Consider the following 25,379-nt stretch of genomic DNA (forward strand, 5'->3'; position numbering starts at 1 on the left):
AGAAGAAAGGGGTGGGAAAGAGGGTTTTATGTCTCTTAGATTGGATATGAGAAAAGCGTATCATAGGGTTATTTGGCCTTTTTTAGAGCATTCAATGCTTACAATGGGGTTTGCTAAGAAATGAGCGGATTTAGTTATGATGTGTATTAGAACAGTTTCTTTTTTTGTTCTTATTAATGGTGAGCCCAAATGACCAATCTTTCCACCTAGAGGCTTGAGATAAGGAGATCCTCTATCTCCTTATCGTTTCTTGCTATGAACTGAAGGTCTTATACGTCTTTTACAACAAGCTACTGTTCAAAATCAGAATAGAGGCATTCAAATCTGTTGAGGGGCTCCTAGAATACAATCATCTGCAAAAGGCAGGCAGATGATTGTATTCTATTTTGCAAAGCTGATATGGTTGAAAATCTGAAGATACAAGATTTGTTGCAAGTCTTTGAACAAGCTTCTGGCCAACAAGTTAATAGGGCAAAGACAGTAATAGTTTTTAGCAGGAATGTCACAAGAGCCTAGCAGGAGGAGTTATTGAATTTGTGAGGTGTCCAGTAGTTTCAGCAGTATGATAGATACCTGGTGTTACCACCAATGATTGGTCAAGAAAAGACTCAAGTTTTTTTTAGATTAAGTACAAGGTGTGACAGAAATTGAAGAGCTGGAAGAAAAAGGTGTTGTCTCAAGGGAGAAAAGAAATTTTGATCAAGGTTGTTGCTATGTGTACATCCCTACCTACTCAATGAGTTGTTTTAAATTACCAGATGGGTTGTGTAAGGATTTAGAGAGAATGATGGCTAAGTTTTGGTGGGGCCAAAAGAAAGATGAGAATAGAATTCATTGGGTGAGTTGGAGGAAAATGTGTGATTCTAAAAAAAAGGGAGGCTTGGGATTCAAGGACCTAAAATTGTTTAATATGGCCCTACTTGCTAAGCAAGGGTGGAGGATCATGTGTGAAGAGAGCACATTGTTGCATAAATTGTATTAGGCTAGATACTTTCCAAATTCACATTTTTTTGTTAAGCAAAGTTGGGTTCTAACTCATCTTATGCATAGAGAGGTATTTGTGATACAATAAAGAGTTTAAAGATGGGTTGTTGATGGAGGGTGGGAAATGGTCCAACTATTAATCTGTGGCATGATTATTGGGTCCCAAACTTCAGACAATTGAATTCTATTGCTCCTGAGGTAATGCAGCATCCTCACCAAACTGTTGAAGATCTTATTGATTAGACTACTTTCAGGTGAGATGTGGAAAAAGTGAATCATATTTTACCTTCTCATGTGGCAGTTGTCCACCATGCATTAGCCTTATGGTCTGATCTGAAAAATGTGAAGTCTAGTGGGTAGAAGAGTAAAGGTAGATGGATTGCTCCTCAGGTTGAATTTTTGAAGCTAAATGTGGATGGTGCCATTTTCTCTGATCAACAAAGAGCAGGTGTGGGAGTTTTATTACGAGATGAGAAAGGAAATGTACTTCTTGCAGCAAGCAAGAAAGAAATGGCAGTTAATGATCCTCTTGAGATTGAATTGTTGGCCATTCTTAGAGGTTTACAACTATGCTTGCATAGAGGTATACCCAAGTTGGAGATAGAAACAGATTCATTGATTATGGCTACTAGCATTCAAAGTCATGATGCCTTTTCCAAGTCATGAAGCCTTTTCCAAGTCTCTGTTAGGTAACGTCATCAAGGAAATTCAAGAGTTAATTAAGCTTTTTAACCAGTGTAGCATTCAACATGTTGGCCGCAGCAACAATGAAGGTGGACACAAGCTAGCAAGATATGCATGTCATGTTGAAGAGATATGTGTATGGGAAGGTTCTTTCCCTCAGTTTATTGAGCCTATTATATGGGTTGAAAAACATTGTTTGTAATGTTTTTGTTGATGAATGAAATTCTTGTTATCCCAAAAAAAAACCTTCTCAGTTGCATGCATGTAATTCAATTATTCGAGTATGATTCATGAACAAAGCTTGTATAAATAATATTTACAAAGTAATGATACATGTACAATCATTTTTATAATTTTTTAAATACAACCACGTTTTAAATTAAGGGTATTTCTGTGAAGCAATGTTACTTTTAAAAATTATTTTATAAAAATATCTCTCATTAAATTAAAACAGAGTTGTGTAAAAAATTATATGTGTTTCATTTTTCTACTGAGCATTCTCATTGGATTAGCTAAAAGCTAAATCCAATGAGAATTTAGCTATTAAGTTATAAAATAGCTCACATTGAAATAGCTATATTCCAAAGCTACAGTAATATCTAAAATAATTTCCAAATTTGAAAGGAACTATTCATTCATCAAATCTATTTTATATTCTTTTTTTCTCTCTCCTTTTAATATCAATTATTTATCTCTCTATTTTAAATGACAATTGAAAAAATATAATTAGAATACAATTATTAATTAATATATAATATTATGAATAGTAAAATATGATAAAATAAAATAAATTCATAATTAAAAAAATTAAAAAATTTTCAAAATTATTAATTACTCATTACTATATAATGAATAAATGAATAATCTAATGTGGAGATTTGATGTGAATAGTCAAAGTTAAATTCATCTTATATTATTTTATTGTCATATAATGAAAAAATGGTTATTCCAATGTAGAAACTTATGTGAATGTAATAGCTAAATGTTAAATTCATCTTACATTCATAAAAAATATACTTTAACTTTAACTAATCCAAAGTGTAACTTTCTTAAACATGAGATAATAGATGAGTCAGCTGCAGCGTAGCTTCAATAATATTTGTTTACTTTCAACCAAAGCACTAAATGCACAAGATAATTGTCCAAAAATTTTGAGAAAATGATAAGCACATAATCAAACCATGATTTAGCATTCAAATTACCATTATTATAACATCAATATATCCATGAATTTTCAATCTCTAGTAAGCCTTTCTAATGACTATCCTCAACCAAAACTAACGTATACCACGAGCTAGTTTTTTCGGATTGTAAACATAAAAAGCAGAATTCATATTCTCATAAATAGAAAAACATTATCTACAAGTTTCCTGCCAAATCACTCCTTGTTATACAATTTTTGTTAGGAACGAGAAGAGAAAAATAAAAAATGAAAGAGTAGAATCAATTCTACACGATATAAAATTTGCATGGTTTGACAATATTTCTACGTTTATAGAGTTGCAGATCAGAATTTTATTTCAGACGATAACCAAAGAATCCGACGACAATACAAGAGTATAATATAATATATATAACTAAAAAATTACAAAAACACTACAATGAATCTTTATGGAATCAGGTCAACGGCTCTATTTGAATGTTGAGATGAGTTAAATTTTTATGAATAATAGTAAGTTGAGATGATGAAGTGAGTTTTGTGAGGTTCACATAAGATGAGTTTAGATGCATTTATGAGAAGTTAAAAAAGATTATGTGTCCCTCGTGTAAAGAGGTGTTGAATTGAAAAAAAATTATGGATTCCTTGTGTGAAGATATTTTGAATTGAAATGAGTTTAATAATTTAAAAATTAGATATTTAGATATTTAACTCAATTTAAAATTAAAGTAAATTGAATTAATTTCAATTCAATCTAAATTCGGGTCCTAGACAGACCACAAACAAACTAGGCTACACGCTAACTCCATCATGAGTCGTGCCATCCAATCTTTGGTATAAAATTCATTACTTTAGAATGAGCTCCTTTATTAATCACGACTTGGGAAACACGCCCTTAACAATCACGCAACAAAAAGTTTTAAGGAATAAGCAACGATTTTGATAAAATTAAAACATTATATTAAGGACTAGCAGTGAGTGAGTAGCAGCATCGAGTCAAAATTTACCACTTGGCTGGTCTCCTCGCCCGTCGCTGTCAGCAACTAATATTGAAATATGACAGGGCAAAGAAGAAAGACTATGAATGAAGGAATAATGAGATAAGTCAACCATTCCAAAAGAAAGCACTATTAGTCAACCAATCAGACAGATTGGTATTGTGCAGCAAGAGCTGTGCTTGACGACCCTTGTGCATTCTGCACCGCTCAAAATATCAATCTTCTGTAGTTTTTTTTCTTTTTTCTTGGTCGAGATTTTGTACTCTTTTGTGGCCAGTAGTAGAAATGGAATCCAGTCACCACCAACTAAAATGTCTTTGTAAATGCTGGCAAGATTGGCCTCCTCAAGTTTTTTTAATGCTGTTTGTAAGTTCAAAACAATTATGATAGCAGGCTTATTGCCCTTATTGGAGCTCACGTTTGCTGTGAAAATGGGTCAAGAGTTTCAAATTAAGATCACACAAATGATAAATGCTGAGCAGAATCTGTATAAAAATGATGCTTTCTATTTTTCTCAGGAGAAATCTACCTTGCTGGCTGCTGCTAAAGAACGGCTCTATTGATTCTTTTACTACATCAGGCAGCCAATTAAAAACCAGTTAAAACTTGATAATACTCTTTCTTTTCTTTTTTTGGCGGGTTGGCAGCATCTTCACAGCATAATAATTACTTTGTCATTGAATCCTTAGCATTCAACAAAATCATTGAAACCAGATCACTACGATGACTTTCTAGAAACATGTTGGTTTTTCCACTCATCTAGGTGGTGATGAGCAAACCAGTCAATAATGTCTGCTGAGTGTTCCCCCACATCTAGTTCCAAACCCACTACCTCAAGTCTATAAACAACCACCTCGTGAAATGAAGTTTCATGCATGTGAGCTACAAAAGGAGAAGTATGAGTTTGATATACAAGATTCTTCTCTTACTGGCTCTATGCTCTTGCAATGCAGATGCTGCAGATCCTTTGGGAAATTTCTGCAATCTAAATACTAATATTAGTCGTGTTAGCCAAATATCAGTAAATATTGATCGTTTGCTAGCTGAATTGGTTTCTAAAACCTCCTCCAATGGTTATATTGCTACTTCCTTCGGTAGAGGGGACGACCAAGTTTTTGGCCTGGCTCAATGCAGAGGAGATGTGAGCAGCACAGACTGCTCAAGTTGCATCCAAGATGCAGCAAAACTGATACGCCAACGCTGTCCGAAACAAGCTGACTCAAGAATTTGGTACGACTACTGCTTTCTGCGTTACAACAACAAGAGCTTCGCTGGAGAAGTTGATACTTCTGTTGGTATATTCTACTTCAATGTAGGTACTGTAACAGATCCTGAAAACTTCAATAAACAACTAGGAGCTCTGATGGATGAAATTAGAGCACGAGCTGTTGAGCCTAAGAATGAAGGTCTTGGGAAAGGTGACACCAAATTGTCATCTTTGGTGACACTTTATGCATTGGTGCAGTGCACAAGGGACCTATCTCAGATAGATTGTGCTCAGTGTTTGGCCATTGCGGTTGGAAATTTCGAAACCATTTGCAGTAACCGGAAGGGATGCCGAGTTCTATATAGTAGTTGTTATGTCCGATACGAGCTCTATCCATTTTTCTATCCACTTGACTCGAACAGTACCGTGGCTGACAATGGAAGGGCCATAGTTTATCCATAACTATTCTAAGCCTATATGGGGGCACTATCTAAGAAATTTTAAATGTTTAATAGTCAATATTTTCCTGCTAAGAAATATGAAACTGCTTTGAATTTTACCCAAAAAGATGACTTACAAGAAGCACTGGGGAAAATTTTATGTATGTCATGATGCAATAAACTCTATGAAGTATGAAGTGGTTAAATAGAATTCCTAATGGCTTGTGTAAAGCGTTTATGACTGGTAGATGCACATTTGTGGGTTGGCAATTATGAAAAATCCTTTTGTTTGGATCCCAAGAAGAATCAGAAAAGAAATAAAGACTTGAGGCCTAAAAGTGAGGATCCATTATATGATTTTTCCGAGAATTTCCTTTGAAGCACGGTCAAGATACCAAGGGAAGGTGCATTTGCGGAGTACTTCCTTCTAAGAGAAAACCTAGAGGCCAGCCCTCCAATCAGAATGTGACACTTCAGCATGTTAACACCATTACCATGCATCCTACTACACCCGAACAGCACACTCTATTCCCTTTTCTTCCTATTCGAACCCACCACCCAACAGCACCCCACTCCATCCCAACCCAAACTCGACGGCACCCCACTCATCCCCGACTACAGAGAATCGACAATTGCCTGTCGTCGGCAACTACCCTTTTATGTATGCCTCAACAAGTTCCTGATAACTATATTCTGTTGTTAAGTGCAGAACATTCTCTACCAATATCCCAGATGTAGATATTTCAGCTAAGACATAAGAGACCATGTAAGAGCAATTGTCGAATGTTCCAATGCATCGACTACGGTGTGCACACAAACTGTTGTTGCAAATAACATTTATGCTCGTTGACAACCCTTTAGGATTGTATATATTAAGCTCAAAATCCTGTAGAGTAACTTGCTTTCATTGAAGATCAAAAAAAGAGCAGCAAAAAAGCATTCATGAAAAGAAAACAGAATTGAGAATTTTTTTTTTTTTTTAACAAATGAAAAAAGAAAAGAAAAGAATATAATATAATTTTTTTCCCAACTTTTTTTTCCAAATCAACTGCTTTTCTTCTCAGAGGGATCTCGGAGGAGTGAAAGGCAACGGCAAGATTGACTTTTTATGGTCAGTGATTTTATAGTGATTTTTGAGTTGTTAAAAATCAACTTCGGAGTAGTGGAAGGGAAGGGCTGGAGTATTCGATGAGGGGAAGGCTGGAACGTATTCAGTGCAGGGGAAGGGGAAGGGTACTAATCAGCTGCTTTCCTTCAATTGTAAACAACCTCCATCATCTTACGTGTAATCAGTCCGTTGGTGGGCTGTTTTTCGCCCAACAGCAGCAGGGCTGTTTCAAAGAGTTTCTCTCCTTCTAATTATAAATCTATGTCACATACATTTATACGTTCATGTGATGAACAGAGATTTAAATGGCACAAAATGTAACACTCACAAAGTAATAAGGAATATAAATGTTTCTTGAGCTCACTTAGAGGGTGAGAATCCTCCAGAATTTGAGAGAAAAAGTTTAGACGAAGAAGAAGGAAAATTCAGAGAATATATTTCTGTTAGAATATTCGATACCACGCTATTACACGTTTCTGTGACTTATAGTACTCCCTTTCCTAACAGCTTTGACAGAGACTTAAACCAATCAACAATCGTCTGAAAAACAAACATAAAAGGGTAAAATAGTAAATGACAACAAAAGCATGCCGTTTAAGGCCTTATTGTAGATGACTGGGCTCGAGCCCATCTGTCCGCTTCCCTCCCATCTGGCCCAAGCTTCCTGTGTCCCTGGTCCACGAATAAACCCGGCCCTTTAACCCGCTGCGTGTGACAAAGCCCCCTTCCTTAGAACACCTTGCCCACAAGGTGTGGGTAGGTTTTCTTCATTTCCTGAAAGGGCTCCCACGATGCATCTTCACGGTTCTGCCCCTGCCAACGAATCAACAGATCTGCAATCGCCTGGTTCCCTGTTTTCCGCATCCTTCTGGCCAGCACTTCAGCTGGTTCTGGTTTGATCACGCCGTCCGCATCCACAGGGGGTAAGTTCGGGGCTGCTATCGTCTGCTGCCCTAACTTTCTTTTGAGTTGAGAGATGTGGAATACCGGGTGAATCGAAGAAGAAGGTGGAAGGTTCAGTCTGTAGGCCACTTCGCCGATCCTTTGCAGTACCTGATAAGGCCCAAAAAACCTGGGAGAAAGTTTCAAACTTTGCCGTTGCACTAACGACATCTGTCGATACGGTTGAAGCCGAAGGTAGACCCATTCCCCTACTTCGAAATTTTGTTCCTTTCTCTTTAAATCTGCATACTTTTTCATCCGGTTCTGTGCTCTGTGTAAATTGTGCTTGAGTAGTTGTAAAATTTTTTCCCTTGATCTAAGATCTTCGTCCACGGCCTCCAACTTTGTAGTTCCAGGGATGTATTGGATGAGTTTGGGTGGGAGATACCCGTAGAGGGCCTCAAAGGGAGTGGTACGGGTAGAGGCATGGTGGTTGGTATTATACCACCATTTGGCTAATGCAACCCAATTTGCCCATGTTTTCGGTTGGTCTCCCACAAAACACCTGAGGTAGTTTTCTAGGCACTTGTTGACGACCTCTGTCTGTCCGTCAGTCTGGGGATGATATGAGGTGCTGAAGGCTAGTTGGATGCCTTGGATTTTGAAGATTTCCTGCCAAAACATACTTGTAAAAACACTCCCTCTGTCTGAAACAATGGATTGGGGCATCTCGTGCAGTTTAAAGACATGTTTAACAAACAATTGCGCCACTGTCTTGGTAGAAAATGGGTGTTTCAGAGGAACAAAATGGGAGTACTTAGTGAGTCTATCCACCACCACCCACACACTGTCGAAACCCTGTGAGCTTGGTAGCCCCTCCACAAAATCCATAGTTATGTGGACCCATGGTTGTGAGGGAATTGGAAGGGGTTGCAATAGTCCACTGGGTTTGGACTGATCAACCTTAACCTTTTGACAAACCTCACACTCCCTTATAAACTTCTTAAGATCGGTTCTGAGCCCAGGCCAATAAAATTCCCTCTTTATCCTCTGTAGAGCCTTGTCATACCCAGAATGTCCCCCCAAAGGCCCACTATGGAGTGTTTGCAGTATCTTCAATCTTGAATCTCCATGGTTTGCCACGCATAACCTCTGTTTGTAATAAAGCAGGCCTTCCCTTGCTGTAAAGTTCACAGGTAACTGCTTTTTCTGGTCTAAGCTCAGTAGATTTTGAGTAAAAGGGTCCTTAGGATACCCCTCCTTAATTTCTTCCCACCATTCAGCAGTAGGTATTGACAAAGCAGAAATGCTAACTTCTAAATCCTGTTTAATGCCCTCATCCCTTCTAGACAATGCATCATCCACCCTATTTTCAGTCCCCTTCTTGTGTTCCACCTTTATGTCATACCCCAACAATTTTGAGACCCATTTTTGTTGCATCGGAGTTCCTATCTTCTGTTCTAGGAGGAATTTGAGACTTTGGTGATCTGTTTTAACAGTAAAGATTTGCCCCATTAAATAAGGTCTCCACTTTTGAATAGCAGCCACCAAGGCATACAACTCCTTCTCATAGGTTGACCAAACTAAAATTCTTCCTTTAAGGGCTTGACTAAAATAAGCAATGGGTCGGTTCCTTTGCATTAGTACAGCTCTAATGGCCTTTCCAGAAGCATCACACTCAATAACAAAGGGTAGTGTGAAATCTGGTAGGGCCAGTACAGGGGGTTTGGTTACTGCTGTTTTTAGCTTGATAAAAGCCTCTTTTGCTTCTGCTGACCAAACAAACTGATTTTTTTTTAACAAGCTAGTTAGGGGACCAGCAATACCACCATAGCCCTTTATAAATCTTCTATAGTAGCCTGTTAGGCCAAGGAAACCCCTCAAGGCCTTGAGTGTAGTAGGAAAAGGCCACTCTTCCATAGCTCTGATTTTTTCAGGATCTGCCCTCACTCCTTCTGCTGAAATTAGGTGTCCTAAATAAGCCACTTCATAACAAGAAAAGCAACACTTTGATGGTTTAGCAAATAAGCTATGCTCCCTTAAAATTCCTAGGGTCAGCTGTAAGTGCTGGACATGCTCTTCCGCTGTCTTACTATAGACTAAAATGTCATCAAAGAACACTAAGATGAATTTCCTTAAGTATGGCCTGAATATGTCATTCATGAGACTTTGGAATGTAGAGGGGGCATTAGTTAGCCCAAAAGGCATAACTAAAAATTCATAATGGCCCTCATGTGTTCTAAAGGCCGTTTTAGGAATGTCTTCTTCTCTTACTCTGATTTGGTGATAACCAGATCGTAAATCCAGTTTTGAGAAAATCTGGGCCCCACACAACTCATCCAGCAGCTCCTCTACTATTGGTATAGGGAATTTGTCCTTGACAGTGGCTTTATTGAGTGCCCTATAATCGACACACATCCTCCATGAACCATCGGCCTTCCTTACAAGCAAAACAGGGGATGAATAGGGACTTTGGGAGGGCTGAATCACCCCATTACTAAGCAATTCCTTAATAATCTTCTCTATCTCCTCTTTCTGAAAATAATGATATCTATATGGTCTGACCGAAACAGGTGTGGTGTTTGGTAGTAGAGTAATAGCATGGTCCTGGGTCCTGTTAGGTGGCAGCCCTTGTGGTTCCCCAAACACATCATCAAATTGGTTTAATAAGTTCTGTATTTGCTCAAGAACTCCTCCTTTTCTTGAAACTGAAACATTCTCCAGTAATTGCAGTAACAGTCCCCTTTTTTCCAGTTTATGATTTTTATTTAATCCCCCAAACTCAATCTTGTTTGTAGGGCATAAACCCTTCAATTTGATGGCCTTACCCTCTTGCTGGAATTCCATGGTCAGCTCAGCAAAGTTCTAGAGTATTGACCCTAATTCCCTTAGCCATTGCACCCCTAACACCATGTCACAACCCGCCAATACCAGCACTTGGACTTCTGTTGAAAAACTATTTCCCTGCACTCGAAACCTTAATTCAGGACATCTTCCTTCACTCGTGAGCAGCTCCCCATTAGCTACTTTTACATTCACACTTTCTTCTCCTTTTATTGCCAAATTCCCCTTTTTAACTACTAAGGGGTCTAGGAAGTTATGGGTACTCCCCGAGTCCACAAGTATGACCACTTCCTGGTCTCCCACTCTTCCTCTCAATCTCATTGTTTTCGGGTTTTGGGATCCTAACAAGGCATGGAGGGAGATTTCTGGTTGTGTCTCGGTTGTTGGGCTCTCCAAGGGTTCTTCTTCCCCCATTTCCTCCCCTGATTCCTCTTGTGTCTCCTCTATAAGGAATAGTTTTGGGTTGGAGCATTTGTGGTTTGGGTTCCATTTTGAATCGCAGTAATAACATAGTCCTTTATCCCTGCGATCCTTCATCTGGGTTTGATTTATTTTTTGGACAGGAACTAGAGCTTTGGGAGGTCCTTTAGGTGCTGTTGATGGACTATGATAGGGATATTTCTGGTTTGTGGGTTCGGGTAGAGGCAGCAATCCCTTGGAATTCTTCCTTATAGCTCCAAATAGTTCCTCCTGTATCCTTGCTAGGCCATAGGCAGTAAGCAATTTTTCTGGTTTAAACATTTTAACAGACAACCTTATATCATCCCTCAAGCCACTCAAAAAACAACTGAGTTTGTAAGATTCAGATAGGCCCCCCAACCTATTAGATAAGGCTTCAAATTTTGATTTATACTCCTCAACAGTTCCTACTTGTTTCAACCGGGTCAATAATTCAATGGGATCATCATATGAACTAGGACCAAACCTAGTTAGTAAGGCTTGGGTGAATCCCTCCCAATTATCCAAACCCCCAGATTCTTCTAAATCCTGAAACCAGATGAGGGCTTGTCCCTCCATATGAAAGGAGGCTAGTCTCAATTTGTGTTGTGGTAATGTATTGTAAAAGTTAAAGAAATGATTGGCCTTATAAAGCCAGCTAGTAGGGTCCTCCCCCCTGAAACTTGGAAAATCAATGCGTACTGACCTTGGTATTATTTCTCCTCCAGGTTCTTGGTGCTCCTCACGGCGGTGATGGTGGTGGTGAATAGAGGACTCTGAGTGACCAGAGTTGTGAGACAACTTTTGTAGCTCCACGTTCATTGTTGTGAGTTGCTGCATAATAGCATCGGATTGGCGTTTCAAAGTCAGCATCTCGGTTTCCACTGTCTGAAATTGGGAATCAGTAGCCTTGTTGAGATTCGTGAGGCCTTCTTGTAATTGACTCAACCTTGTACCATCTACCATTTGTTCTTGTACGCACAGAGAGATCGAAATCTCTGATACCAAATTGTAACACTCACAAAGTAATAAGGAATATAAATGTTTCTTGAGCTCACTTAGAGGGTGAGAATCCTCCAGAATTTGAGAGAAAAAGTTTAGACGAAGAAGAAGGAAAATTCAGAGAATATATTTCTGTTAGAATATTCGATACCACGCTATTACACGTTTCTGTGACTTATAGTGCTCCCTTTCCTAACAGCTTTGACAGAGACTTAAACCAATCAACAATCGTCTGAACATAAAAGGGTAAAATAGTAAATGACACAACAAAAGCATGCCGTTTAAAGCCTTATTGTAGATGACTGGGCTCGAGCCCATCTGTCCGCTTCCCTCCCATCTGGCCCAAGCTTCCCGTGTCCCTGGTCCACGAATAAACCCGGCCCTTTAACCCGCTGCGTGTGACAAAGCTGTCTCTGATACCAAATTGTAACACTCACAAAGTAATAAGGAATATAAATGTTTCTTGAGCTCACTTAGAGGGTGAGAATCCTCCAGAATTTGAGAGAAAAAGTTTAGACGAAGAAGAAGGAAAATTCAGAGAATATATTTCTGTTAGAATATTCGATACCACGCTATTACACGTTTCTGTGACTTATAGTGCTCCCTTTCCTAACAGCTTTGACAGAGACTTAAACCAATCAACAATCGTCTGAAAAACAAACATAAAAGGGTAAAATAGTAAATGACAACAAAAGCATGCCGTTTAAGGCCTTATTGTAGATGACTGGGCTCGAGCCCATCTGTCCGCTTCCCTCCCATCTGGCCCAAGCTTCCCGTGTCCCTGGTCCACGAATAAACCCGGCCCTTTAACCCGCTGCGTGTGACAAAGCTGTCTCTGATACCAAATTGTAACACTCACAAAGTAATAAGGAATATAAATGTTTCTTGAGCTCACTTAGAGGGTGAGAATCCTCCAGAATTTGAGAGAAAAAGTTTAGACGAAGAAGAAGGAAAATTCAGAGAATATATTTCTGTTAGAATATTCGATACCACGCTATTACACGTTTCTGTGACTTATAGTGCTCCCTTTCCTAACAGCTTTGACAGAGACTTAAACCAATCAACAATCGTCTGAAAAACAAACATAAAAGGGTAAAATAGTAAATGACAACAAAAGCATGCCGTTTACGGCCTTATTGTAGATGACCGGGCTCGAGCCCATCTGTCCGCTTCCCTCCCATCTGGCCCAAGCTTCCCGTGTCCCTGGTCCACGAATAAACCCGGCCCTTTAACCCGCTGCGTGTGACACAAAACCATCTACAGCATTAGTTGTTGGCTTTGGCATAACTCCTGGGAAAAGGGATAACATCTACAGCATCAGTCAGCCCAGTGGCAAAGAGAACCATATGGTCGAACCCAAGACTGAATCCAGAGTGCTCGACTGTTCCATGCCTGCGAAGATCTAAGCACCACTCGTACTGTTCTCTGGGCAACCCCAATTCCTTTATTCTGTTAACAAAAGCAATAAAGAATTATGTTAATTTTCACAGCTTCGAGGCCATAAGACTATATCACCATCCATATAGGCTGCAAAAATGAACCAGAAGATTACATAATTGTCCACTGTAAGGGTTTGTCTATTTTTGTTTTCAGTCCAGCTAAACTTTGACTTCAGTTGTTTATTTATGTCATTTTGTACAATAAATCTGAATTATTCTCTGACAAAACAGAAAACCATCAAGTCCTACCAGAATTTTTGTTACCCTAAATTTCTTGTTAGTTTGATAGTCCAAATAGAAACTACTTCTATGTGTTCATAGACTACCTAGTGTCCATTCTTATCAAATTTTAGGATAAGCATCGGAGGGCCACTGGCACCATAGTCTGTGAGACCTTTGAGATCCGGGGCAAATGGAATAGTGTGACTGACATCTTTTACAGCTGATACTTCCGCTGGTATTGTCAATAATTAGTTGATGTATAATTTATAGATCCAGTTGTCCACTCCCATGGCTTTCTCATACAACCAAACCCCAAGATATAACGCCCTGACAAATGGCTAGATAGGGGCAAGATTTTCATTACCTTGAACTTAAAATGTCCAATCGCTCCTCATTTTGGCTACCTGAAATTAAGATTCTTGCCTGCAAAAGAAAATATTCATCCAGCTTTATGAACAGCTTAATTACAAGTCTGATTCTATACAAAAAAAGCACTTCAGTGTCAAAAGGACATGAAAAAACTCATTTTGAGCTCACCTTTGGTAGCACCAAATCAAATGCTGCAACAGTTTTTCTATCATCATTCAAGCGAGCATAAAATGGCTTAACTCCTATTGGATAATTGTATATCATTACAGGGTTCTTGTGGATCACCTCTACCAAATAACTGTAATGAAGTTAAAAGAAGGTAGATACTTTAAATAGTTGCGAGGCCTCACTTCCTACCTTTCAGACATATGCATGCCCAATTGTTAGAAAAACTGGCATACCTTAGATGCTCTGCTGTGAGAGCAGCACCCCACTGAAGTTTTACTTCAAACTTCTGGTCTGAAACCTGGGATGAAATGATACAAACACATCTATAAGGCGAAAATTGTTCAGGTGAAAACAATCATCAGAAGATATGTCCAGGGAATTTTTAGTATGGTATACCTTTCCTAATACATCTACAACTTCAGTGTAGGTGATCTTTTCAACTTTACTGTATATCATTGATTGAAGACGATCAATACGGGTTTTGTCAATTCGTTTTGAAACAAATGTCATATCTTCGGGACAATTATCCAACACCCATTTGCAGAGGAACTTGAAAAAGTCATCTGCACAGCTCATGGCATCCTGAAAATTTTGGACATACTATGAGATAAAAGAGGGGAGTCCATCCACATATGAGAAAGGAAGACTGTTAAAAAGAAGTTCAAACAATTTCCATTTGGATATATAGTATGGTACACTGTAGATCTGAAAAATTGTTTAAATCTCTAATTAAGCATGTGATATTATCACAATATGGGGAGGTTATTGAAAAGGGGATTTGCTAGCTATGCATTATTCTCTATGAAATTGAATTGGAGTTAAATCATGCTTTGAGAGTTAGCATCAAGGAGTCAATATTTGATAATAATGAACCAGACTTGGCAAATGATCTACCTCTTGGAACTGATTTCAAGACTCGCTAAATGGAAGTAATATTCTAATTTTTTTGTGTGAACTGTTTAAAAATTGTGCATGCAGCAGTAATAACACAATAGGAATGAGAATATTAATTACGGAACTAACTCAAGGGCCTCCCTTGACAGTTATTTCTAGGTATAAATCTCAACATGCTGTTCCAGAAAAGATGCCCTGAACACATTTTTAATAATGTTTCTTGAGGTGACCTATAAACTAGATTTGAAATGCATACTGGACACCACGGTTAAAAGGTATATATATGTGATCAAAGAAATACTTAAAAATCAGGAGTAAAACGAGCTTATACCTCCAACCGTGCAAATGCCATTTCGATCTCAATCATTAACTTCTCTGCCACTTGTTCAGCACAATCTGCCCGGAATCGGGGTCCAATTGAGTAAACATTTCCAAGGGCACATGCATAGCTCTCCAAGTGTAGGCGACCAGAAACGGTCAGATAAGTTCGACAGGAGAAGAAATCTTCAGAAAAGTTAACTTTATTGGCCTTCAGTGAAGTTCCTGGTTTTGATTTTTCTCTTGCTTTTAACTGTGACACTTCATTTGGTTTCTGAAAATCCTGAAGTGTGGCAGCCAGTGCTTCCTTATTGCTTTCACTTTCCTTTAGTTCTTGAACTAGCTTAGCTTTCTCCTTCGCAGCAGACTTGATAACTTCAAGGCTAACACCTTCAGTGTCCTTAATGGTAGTTGGCTTCTCTGTCTTGTCTGCTTTGCCAAGAAGAGTCGTAACCGAGAATTTTTCAGTTAATCCTTCACTGTCTGTGGTCGTGATAATAGGTACTTGCATGTGAAAGAACCCAAGGTTTTGAAAGAATGTGTGAGTTGCGAAGGTCAGGGCATTACTGATTCTCGTAACAGACGCCACCTATATAATGTGAAACGTGCCATCAGAATTAGCAAAAAAAAGTCCCATTACTATGATTCTGGTAACAAAAAACGGTACGTGTCCGAAACGGCTCTAATTGTTGTGATTTAAAACCTATTGTAAGTGCAGCCTCTTTAATAGGGTTAGAATGTATGATGGTAACACTAGCAGGCTGTATTGCTAAAGAATTTGCATGATACAAGATCTAGAGCCTCACCAACAAGTTCTTTTTCCTAGAAGAAGCATTGAAATCATTCTAGAACTTCCCTTCAAGCACGCAGAACTACTGGAAAAGTATACTAGCAATGTATAATATAGCAAGAGTCACGAAATTATTTGATGTTTCAGTAAGTTTGGTTTCTATCATCAACCTAATGTTCATGTACGAGGACCCATATTTTCAAATAATTTAAACACAAAATTATCCCACCTCAAAACATGTTAAAGTTGGATTATATATAAAACTTATCTGGCACTGCATATGATAACTTCAAATAGAGAGAAAATAACAAGAAATGGTCAGGAAGGACTACAATAAATACAATAACATGGCAAAAGGATTTTTTTAATTTACCGTAGTTGTCCGAGGTCGAAACTGGGAAAAATCCCTCAACATTTCAAATGGTAACTTTTTCTTTGATAACGGATACTTTTCATGATCCACTGTCCCTATATGACGAATTTTATCCACTTTAAGCTCGATGACATGTTTTCCTAGTTCTGATAGCTGCATCAATACACCCTCCACCAGTATACATGTTCCAGTACGCAGGAGCTGGCACGGGGAAGCTATAGCAGAAGCTACAACAACCTGAGAGATTTTAATTCCAGACAGAAAAATTATATAAATCCTAAGAGCCAGTGCCATGATTCAAATATTTCCAACTAATTAGAGGCGGCCTATGTTTTCCACTTTGATGTATCTAGCCTCATGAAAAATAAATAAAAGAAAATGAGTAAAAATGAAGATGTGCCTTCAGCAAAGGACAGAATAATCATTCCCACAAAAAAATTTAGAAGAAAATAAAAATGTGGAACTTAATATCTCAAAATTGTGGGTTTCAAAATCTAGATGAGCTGTGATGGAGTAATATCATAGATTTTGGCCCAGCCGGTCAGCAAGTCTTTTACTGGGGATAATTTTGGGGTTTCAATTTTAAGAAAGCTAATTCCAGAGGAACGTGAAATCTTCTAATCTAAGCGTTTATTTGCAATTTCTAACGTGGAATCTTCTAATGTAAGCGTTTCTTCATTTTTATGGATTGAGCGTTCTCCGCAAATTTCATTTCTCAAATACCAATTGAAGGTACCTGAAGATAGCTAACACATGAGCCGTCGCTAACTTGTAAGAAAGCAATCGAAGGCGGGGGCGGCCTGGGAATCCCCTGTTCCGAATTTTCGCGAAGATGGTTGTGATTTCCACCACCTAAAACTTTCATAATCGACCGGAAAAAGGGTATCCGAGACTGAAGAATTTCCATAAAGCTCGCATCTTTCGGCCCCATTTCACCCGTCCCAGCATCCGTTTTTGGTGGAGGTGATGGTGACGGTGACGGCGGCAAAGGATCTTTCACCATCACCTCCTTCGAAGACCTCACCCATCCTCCTATTACAACTCTCTCGCCAACCAGTCCCAACCCTCCATCACTACGTTCCAATATAGTTTTCAAAACCACCCGGTTCGAGTACTTCAAACGAGTCACCCCCACCGGCATGGAAACCGCTTTTTCGGTGGCCATTCCAAGGTGTAAAAAGAGAAAAACAGAGAAACAGAAGAATATGGTAGGTGGGTTCCCGGAGTTCAGCTTTGTGTGTTAGACAAGACATGGAATTTGGTGATATTGATCAGCAGGGAGAAACTGGATGCTTTGCTTGGGCAGTGACGCTGAGGAGAGAAAGGTTGGGGGAGAAGGGAAAGGGATAGTTTCCGAGTTTCGGTTTGTGCAAGGTGGGAGGAGGAGAAAGACGCAAGAGGATAGAGGCAAATGCCAAAAGTTCAGTTTGGTATTCTTCAAAGGTTGGGCAGTCGCGGGAGTTCCAACTCCCAAGTCAAAAGTGTTGCGAAGGCATCATCATTCAGAATCAGAACAAACACACATTATTCACATTTTTTTAGGCTTAAATATAAGGGGAATTTAGATCATAAATACTCTAATCAATGTCTTTAAAAATTAATATTTATATATGAGTAATGATAGAGAAAAGTCACTATAATAGTATACACTTTATACTCACTACGTGGTTGCTTCTAGTTGATTGTTCTAAACACTCATTTGAGAAGATGTGTGATCTAGATAATACCACATCACGTGTACAAAATAGATGCTCTTAATAATAATTTCTATTTATATTTATTCTTTATATATTTATATAACTTTATATAAACCCATCATAATTTTTCTTCCAAAAAAGAATAAATCAAGATACGAACGGCCTGAAAACTAATTTTCCTCGTGTATTTGGTATTTATTATTTTTTTAGGGATTTACAGGTTAATTCAGCCCATTATAGGTGTAGAACTTCGAAGGCGGGAAAATTTTGCAAAATATAAACTGCTAGATTTGACCTGAAACAAAACCCCCAACTATTGCCCATTAAGCCAAGAAGAATGAAGATTTTATATATTATACCCTCATCCAGAATGATGAGGTGATATTATTTATTAATCTTTATATTTATTTTTTAAAAAAATAAAAGATCATTTAATAGTGATAAATATATCATATTTTATATAGTGAGATGAGAGTTTGATGTATAATATTATTTAACTTTAATATCTTCCTAATTGAGGATGTAAAAAAAAGAGAAATATTTTAATTTGTAATATTTCATAAAATTAAATTCATAAAATGATATTGTTTAATGTAATACGTCAGTTTGTAAAGTTATTTTTATTATAAAATAGATTTAATGGATCATATAAAATCATATCAATTCTTGAGTTTCCTTTTATGAAATATTTTTATAACTAAGATAATTTCTCAACAAAAACAAAACACTATAAACCCTGATCAAAAGCATGCAAACTTGCAAAGAGAAATGCAAGTGTTATGCTCTGTAAATTTTTAAACCTACAACGGAAAAAAGAGGGCGCATGATCAGGAAGATTACAGCATGTGCGGCCTGCATTTGCAATATCACGAGATTACTATTCTTTTCTCTTGAAGCCAAGTTGGGCGTTCCTGCACGCCCGTCGTCGTTCCCCGTGCTCAAGATATATCAGAGTACGTATGACTGCCACACTGGGATCGAGTACTACAACTATAAATGACGCGTACGTACACCTATATGACTATATCTCCCTCGGTTTCACCACAGCTTTAAGTTTTCCTGACCAATGGAAAAGATGTTTCCTTGGTTTTGTAGTACCATTACAGCATCACGAGTTTACTATTCTAACTCGTGATTGCCGGACTGAGTGCTGGGGCCTAGGGCCTATGACTCGTGTGTAGAAGGAACCAAATCCCGAATCTTCATTTCCTACGTCTACCATCTGTTTGAGAATTGAGCTTGGGTTTGGAAATGCATGTACATTGACCATATTCTGTAAGAGAATCTCAGTCTCCTCAATTTATATATATATATATTTTTTTTCCTCACCAAATTCATTCGAGATCTTTTCGTGGAATCCTACAGACAAGTCTAACTTTCTAAGCCTGGAAGCCCCGCGTGCTGGTTTTGGTGGGTGAGATGTATCTACCCAGAAAGAATCAAAAGGGCTCTGCAAAATGATTTTCTTACTTGAAATTCCCTTTAAAACCCTGAAATATATTCGCATAAAGTAGTAAGGAATCAAGGATTGTTGTTCACATACAAAAATGATTGAAAAAGAAGTGGGCATTCTTGGAATTCCAATGAATAATACCAGAAGTTTCATGAGTTAGCCAAAATACGCGATCTGTCGGTTGGGGACCTCTTAGGTGTGCTCCTCTGAGTCCCTGCAAATTTTGCCAGTCTATCTCTTATGGTCATTAATTGACCACACCTTTTAGATCTCTCTCTCTCTACTCTCTCTCTCTCTCTCTCATATATTTATTTATCCTTCAAGCATATTGAATGAACACCAATTCATCTCCCCCTCAGAGTTATTCCCCATACAAAGGCAAAAATGGCCAGCATGAAACTAAGCAACATAGTGTTGCTATTCTTCATGACCTTTACCCTGGCAGCATGTGTTATACAAGGTCAGTGTGTTCCAGATATCGTACATTATTTCTCTATTTTCCTGTAGTTTTCTCCTTTACCATGTCAAATGCCACAGTTTTAGCAAAACCTGGCTAGTTTCCCAATGTAAGAGATGCTTCTCTTACCTTGCCAACTAGGGGAACAGCTGCATATATGTAATGTGTTTCCAAATCAAGTTTTCCTTCTTCCTTGCACAAAAACACCCGTTCATGAAGAGATAGGCACAGGCCTGGCTAGCTAGTATTTTTACCTTGCGTACAGTTGCCTAAGATATAATTTAAGTAACTGTCTTCTGCTTCTCTCCTCCCAGGGTTTTGTTCTACTGTTTATTCCATGTTTTTGCCAGATTTAGATACATTTTCTTAATTTCCTAGTCTTGCAGGGTCTAGAAATCAATCAGAACTTCAACGTCCAAGGGTCCTTCATCCGTTCGGACTACAAAAGGCATTATATTTGAAGGTGAAAGAGACTGGCTAGCATTTTCTGCTACAAATTGCTCAACTTTTCATTTAGAATGTTAGGAAATATTCAGTATTCTTCTTTTATGCTGAACTCTTGCTTTATACCTTTCGGAGCCTTTAGGCTGGCAGTGAAAGAATGATGAGGAGGAACTCAAGGAGATTGATGATAGGATCCACAGCACCAACCTGCACTTACAATGAATGTAGAGGATGCAAGTACAGGTGCAGAGCGGAGCAAGTTCCAGTAGAGGGGGATGACCCAATCAACAGTCCATACCACTACAGATGTGTGTGTCATAGGTAAATCTATCCAGACATATATCTATATATATTGAAGTTGAGCTTCGTGGGGTGGGGTTTCATGTTGATTGTCAAATTGTCAGTATCCAAGGAGCTCCTAGTTTTGCTGTCTCTACATAGGTTGAACACTGTTTTTTTCAGTGCAGCCATTTCCATGGGTGTCAAAATTAGCAGTTGTGGTGCTGTTTTCTGAGTTTTGAATGCTAAAAAGAAACTGCATGAATTTGTTAATTGTCATGTATCATATGATTCTATTTAGAAAAGAATTACTTCTTGCCACTCTCTCTCTCTCTCTCTCCGATTAAGCTGTCAAATTCTTTCGGGAACAGTAACTCCATATATATAGCAGAAATCAAGGCATCAATCTGGTTGAGGAATATCTGAGCCCAGATGGTATTTTTTTTATTATTTCATGCTCGATCCAGCAAAAGTAAGAGTACTCCATTACTATATATCATGCTGCAAGATTTTATTTTCTTGGTCGTTTTCAACTATTTTCCATTTCTAAGATTTTTTTTGGTTCCCCAGAATCACTATCTAAACTCGAGACAGCATTTTATGCACTTGTTTGTGTTTCTAAAACTCGGAAATGCATGAAATCAACAAAAGTTCACATCAGACTTGTTTAAAGTCAAACTAATTTCAGACTTCAAAAAGTTTACATCTTTATTTTAGCTATCCACATTTTGATGCAAACCCCCCACATCCCATTTTCTGAAACTTTCTCTACTCTATTACTAGTAATTATTCTTGGTTTTTTAGAATGCCAATAATCCTACCCATTTCTTGTTCTTGTCTGACTGTTTAGTATTAAAAAAACACCAAAATATAATTTATAAACCTTGCTTCTATATTGATAAATATAAAGGTGTTTTACCTCATTTCATCTAATTTCAATTAATAATATCATTATTATTCATAAACTATTTCAATTCATTTCATCATTAAGCACAGTATGAAACATTTGAATGGCTTTTAGTCAAGATTTTTGTTAGTCAGGACATATAAGTAGCCCAAAAATCTTGATGGTAAGTGATTGTAGAGTGAGAAAAGTGAGGAGAGGAGGGAGGGCTCTGAAAGTGGGCACATGGGAAGTGGACCCTACAAAATAGACATAAAAGGAGCAAGGAATCACATGGGTAACCATTCACTTGCACAAAATGGCAAATCTGAATTTAACATAGGCAGAGACAAACGAGAGCATAGGGGTCCCAATTTCAGAGTAAGACAGGCAAAGCTACCAGCACGCACTGCAACATTACTCTGCATGCTTAATTTCACTTGGACTTCCCGCCCATACTCTTCTTTATTTCTCCAGAATATTTTTCTTTCTTTCTTTCTTTCTTGGGCATTAAAGGAATTCAATAGGAGCTAACTGGAAACATGAACAAATATCTACAAGAAAAATAAACATTTATGACAAATTATTTATAAAAAAATAATTATTTATAATAAAATAAATTCATTTTAACAAAAAATAATTATTTTTATATAAAATAACTGACCACAAATAAACATATAATATATATATATAACGCATGCAGATCAGTATCAATATATCATATAATATAATATATATATATACGCACGAGAACAAAGGAAATTTTTTGAAATATAAATAAATAATCATAGATTGAAATGATTTTCACAATAAAAAAAAAAGAATTCTACAATCTACCAACTTGAAGAGTTATGCATGCACTTCGAAGTAACTCAAATGATGAAATTTTAAAGAAAAATATTTTTGTATTTTCTTTTATTGAAATATAATTCAAATAACTAAATCTATCTCATTACATGAAAATAAAATAACTGGCTATTGAAAAAATGTTAAGAGGCTGTTGATGAGTCATGAGTGTCTTGAAAAGAAAAGAAAGGTAGATTGGGAAGGTAATGCTCAGCCTCAAGTCGGCATTTAGCAAAGAAAAAATTCATAGATGCAGGGGCGGTCCAGAAGGAAGGGCAAGGGAATCTCTCTCTGTCTCTCTCTCCCTCTGCACACGACAAGCTGCTGCAAAAGTGATCTGCAAGGAAACAGTCTGATCGATCTCTAGCTAGGTAGCTTTCCCTTTGACCCATTTTTTTCCTGATCTAGAGTCTCCAATCCCATGATGAATTGAGAATTCATCGATCTGTCTCTTGAAAAGGCCTTGACGTATCTGGGATCGAGCTGGACCACAACGCCATTCACAATGAAACCAACACAACTCAGTATCCATAATACCCCACTTTTCTCCTTCTATTTTTTCTACGCAGTTATTCATTTTTTGACGAGCAAGCAATATTTTGAAAAGAGTTGTGCTACACAGAAGCCTCACATCCTGCACACCTACTTAAAAATATGTGATTTTATTTTTTTATCCTTATATTTCATATTGAAATCACATATTTTTAAGTGGGTATAAAGAGTGTGGGGTTATGTATAGAATTTTTCTTTTGAAAAATAAAAATAAAAACAGGAAGGGAAAATCGACTCTGTGGCTGAATCTGAGGACTTTGAATTTTTGGGTTCTCTCTGGACTTTGAATTTTAAAACATTGAAACAAAATATGGACCAATCATTTGGGGCCTTCTTGCGAGTTTGGGAACTCCAAATCTTTGGGCCTTACGAATGTATTTGGCTTGGGCTTCTTTTTTGCATTAGGTTGGTCACTTTTCATTGGGGTTCTATCATATATGATACAATGGGATATTTTCCCGTGTATATTCCCTCTCTCTCTCTCTCTCTCTCTCTCTCTCCCCTTATACTTAAAAGTCATTATAAATATGAACAGTAATAAACAGTGATACGTGAATAGTAATAAACAATTTTATGCTTTTCTTTTTCCCTTACGTCATTATCTGCATCTGCGTCTCTCTCTACATCCTCATACCAAAATCATAGTAAAATACCACAAAATCATAGTAAAATTACCACAAAATCATAAAATCACCACACAAATCACCACACAAGTTTACACACGAATCACCACACAAGTTTCTACACAAATCACAAATCAAGCATCGTCGGCTGGAGAAAAGGAAGAAGTGGAGGGGTCGTCGGCGAAGGACGAGGCAACTGGGGGTGGTGCGGTGCCGTAGGGGTGGCTAATGGCGGCGCTACGGGGAGAAACTCATGCGTGTAGAGGAAGAGAAAGGGCTACGGGCTTCGACCTGTTACGGGGGGAGAGAGAGGTCTGTGGAAACGAGATCAGAGGGCTGGTGGTGGTGGTGGTGGTGCGGTGCCGTAGGGGTGGCTAACGGCGGCGCTACGGGGAGAAACTCGTGCGTGTAGAGGAAGAGAAAGGGCTACGGGCTTCGGCTTGTTGCGGGGGAGAGAGAGAGAGAGAGAGAGAGAGGTCTATGGGGACGAGATCGACGTGGGGAAGGTCGCCAATGACTGGGCTTGGTGGTGGCGCGGTAGAGGCAGCCAGTGACACTGGGAGGAGCCGAGGAGAAAAGAGATCGAGAGGGAGAGGGGCGTGCGGCTAGAGGGAGGGAGGAGAGAGAGGGAAGAGGGGAAAAGTTAGGTTTTTAGATTTTAAATCTCAACCATTCATCTTGAATCTTCAGAATTGATCAAATAGTAGATATTAAAACATTAAAAATAAACTAACTTAAAATAGAGAATTAAAATATAAATTCAACTTTAATTTATAAAATATTAATATTTCATCATTAAATAAATGATAGAGTTTTGTTAAATATTTTTAAGATAGTAAAATCATATAAATAATTAGAATTTTTAATATAATTTAAATCTCATAATATTCTTAATTAACTAAAATCATTTAGATAAAATGATTTTCTACCATTATAATATTTTTGGAATTTCCAAAATAGAATAGACTTACTTTAATGATGGAAAAAAGTGAGAGCAATATAGAAATAAAAAACTTGTATTTTTTTAGTACTCCCTAGGTCATTGAGTAGTGTGGTTGAATTCTACAATTCATCTATTTTGCTAAGAAAACTATTGTTAGAATATCCAAAATCTTTTAATTTTCATATTACTCATATTACTGTAACGTTTTGTTATCATTATGATACTTGTTAAAATTTATTTTTCTGATCTTGTGCATTAAATTATTGACTAATTAATTTTATTTAAAAAAACATATTATTTTTATATTTTCTAGATATTAGTCACTAGAAAAATGTGCATTGCACGTCACTCTACAACTAGTTTATATATATATATATATATATATACAAAAACACTGGGAAACGCTAGGGGCTAGACATGGTGATAAAGCTTGATTTACACCCTCCAATAAACGTCTGACACATACGAGTTCTAGTAAAAGATGAATAGAAGTGCTTGTAGGCACACTCGCATGAGGCACACTCACCTAATGGTTTTCATAATAAAATTATAATAACTAAACTATTACAATAATACAAATTTAGAGAAAACAATTACAAAATTACAAACATAAAAGGGACATTGTGATTGTATCAACATTATAAAGAATTGAATATTTAAAATCTAAATACAATTGTGAGTTGAACATAAATGATAAAAGTGACAATTGGAAACTTTGAACTCTGACTTTGACATTTGGAGCGGGTGGAAATAGAATTTAGTGCTGTCTGCTGTGAGTCGTGAATCTCATAAAATCTGAAATATTAACAATTGAATAAGAATATAAATTAGAATTTTAAACAAGAAACAAATTACAAATTACAAATTAAAACCTAACTAATCA

At 37.6% G+C, this 25,379-nt stretch overlaps 3 protein-coding genes across 5 annotated transcripts; 2 read left to right on the forward strand and 1 right to left on the reverse strand.

The window, feature by feature from the left end:
• The first annotated feature begins 4,702 nt into the window (after positions 1–4,702).
• Positions 4,703–5,788, forward strand: LOC109017915 (cysteine-rich repeat secretory protein 55-like). Its single transcript, XM_019000097.2, has one exon. The coding sequence runs from the start codon at positions 4,724–4,726 to the stop codon at positions 5,492–5,494; it is 771 nt and encodes a 256-aa protein (XP_018855642.1). The 5' UTR covers positions 4,703–4,723; the 3' UTR covers positions 5,495–5,788.
• A 770-nt stretch (positions 5,789–6,558) lies between these two features.
• LOC108996386 (asparagine--tRNA ligase, cytoplasmic 2) lies at positions 6,559–17,817 on the reverse strand. 2 transcript variants are annotated; one of them, XM_018972259.2, is made up of 9 exons: positions 17,056–17,817; positions 16,320–16,556; positions 15,170–15,745; positions 14,341–14,526; positions 14,178–14,242; positions 13,945–14,074; positions 13,772–13,830; positions 12,999–13,195; positions 6,559–6,895 (listed from the first exon to the last, which is right to left on the reverse strand). In XM_018972259.2, the coding sequence occupies exons 1-8, from the start codon at positions 17,482–17,484 to the stop codon at positions 13,012–13,014; spliced, it is 1,866 nt and encodes a 621-aa protein (XP_018827804.2). In that variant the 5' UTR covers positions 17,485–17,817; the 3' UTR covers positions 6,559–6,895; positions 12,999–13,011. The 2 variants fall into 2 exon arrangements, with proteins under 2 accessions (XP_018827804.2, XP_018827803.2); XM_018972258.2 differs by lacking the exon at positions 6,559–6,895 and having other exon boundaries at positions 12,266–13,195.
• A 1,606-nt stretch (positions 17,818–19,423) lies between these two features.
• On the forward strand, positions 19,424–20,965 carry LOC108996093 (EPIDERMAL PATTERNING FACTOR-like protein 9). Of its 2 annotated transcripts, none has more exons than XM_018971866.2 (3): positions 19,424–19,929; positions 20,305–20,389; positions 20,513–20,965. In XM_018971866.2, exons 1-3 carry the CDS (start codon positions 19,802–19,804, stop codon positions 20,693–20,695), a joined length of 396 nt encoding a protein of 131 aa, XP_018827411.2. In that variant the 5' UTR covers positions 19,424–19,801; the 3' UTR covers positions 20,696–20,965. The 2 variants fall into 2 exon arrangements, with proteins under 2 accessions (XP_018827411.2, XP_018827412.2); XM_018971867.2 differs by having other exon boundaries at positions 19,447–19,929; positions 20,313–20,389.
• Positions 20,966–25,379: the final 4,414 nt, after the last annotated feature.

This window comes from Juglans regia, chromosome 5 (genome assembly GCF_001411555.2).
Source record: "Juglans regia cultivar Chandler chromosome 5, Walnut 2.0, whole genome shotgun sequence".
NCBI classification, from domain to species: domain Eukaryota; kingdom Viridiplantae; phylum Streptophyta; class Magnoliopsida; order Fagales; family Juglandaceae; genus Juglans; species Juglans regia.

Excerpts from the sequence above, each read along its gene's own strand:
- LOC109017915 (XM_019000097.2), top strand. The coding sequence starts at position 4,724 with ATGAGTTTGATATACAAGATTCTTCTCTTACTGGCTCTATGCTCTTGC.
- LOC108996386 (XM_018972259.2), bottom strand. The coding sequence starts at position 17,484 with ATGGCCACCGAAAAAGCGGTTTCCATGCCGGTGGGGGTGACTCGTTTG. Across the intron at positions 14,527-15,169 it reads TGGCATTTGCACGGTTGGAG|GATGCCATGAGCTGTGCAGA; the intron begins GTATAAGCTCGT and ends CAAAATTTTCAG. Across the intron at positions 13,831-13,944 it reads TTGATTTGGTGCTACCAAAG|GCAAGAATCTTAATTTCAGG; the intron begins GTGAGCTCAAAA and ends TTTCTTTTGCAG.
- LOC108996093 (XM_018971866.2), top strand. The coding sequence starts at position 19,802 with ATGAACACCAATTCATCTCCCCCTCAGAGTTATTCCCCATACAAAGGC. Across the intron at positions 19,930-20,304 it reads GGCAGCATGTGTTATACAAG|TCTTGCAGGGTCTAGAAATC; the intron begins GTCAGTGTGTTC and ends TTAATTTCCTAG. Across the intron at positions 20,390-20,512 it reads AAAAGGCATTATATTTGAAG|GCTGGCAGTGAAAGAATGAT; the intron begins GTGAAAGAGACT and ends CGGAGCCTTTAG.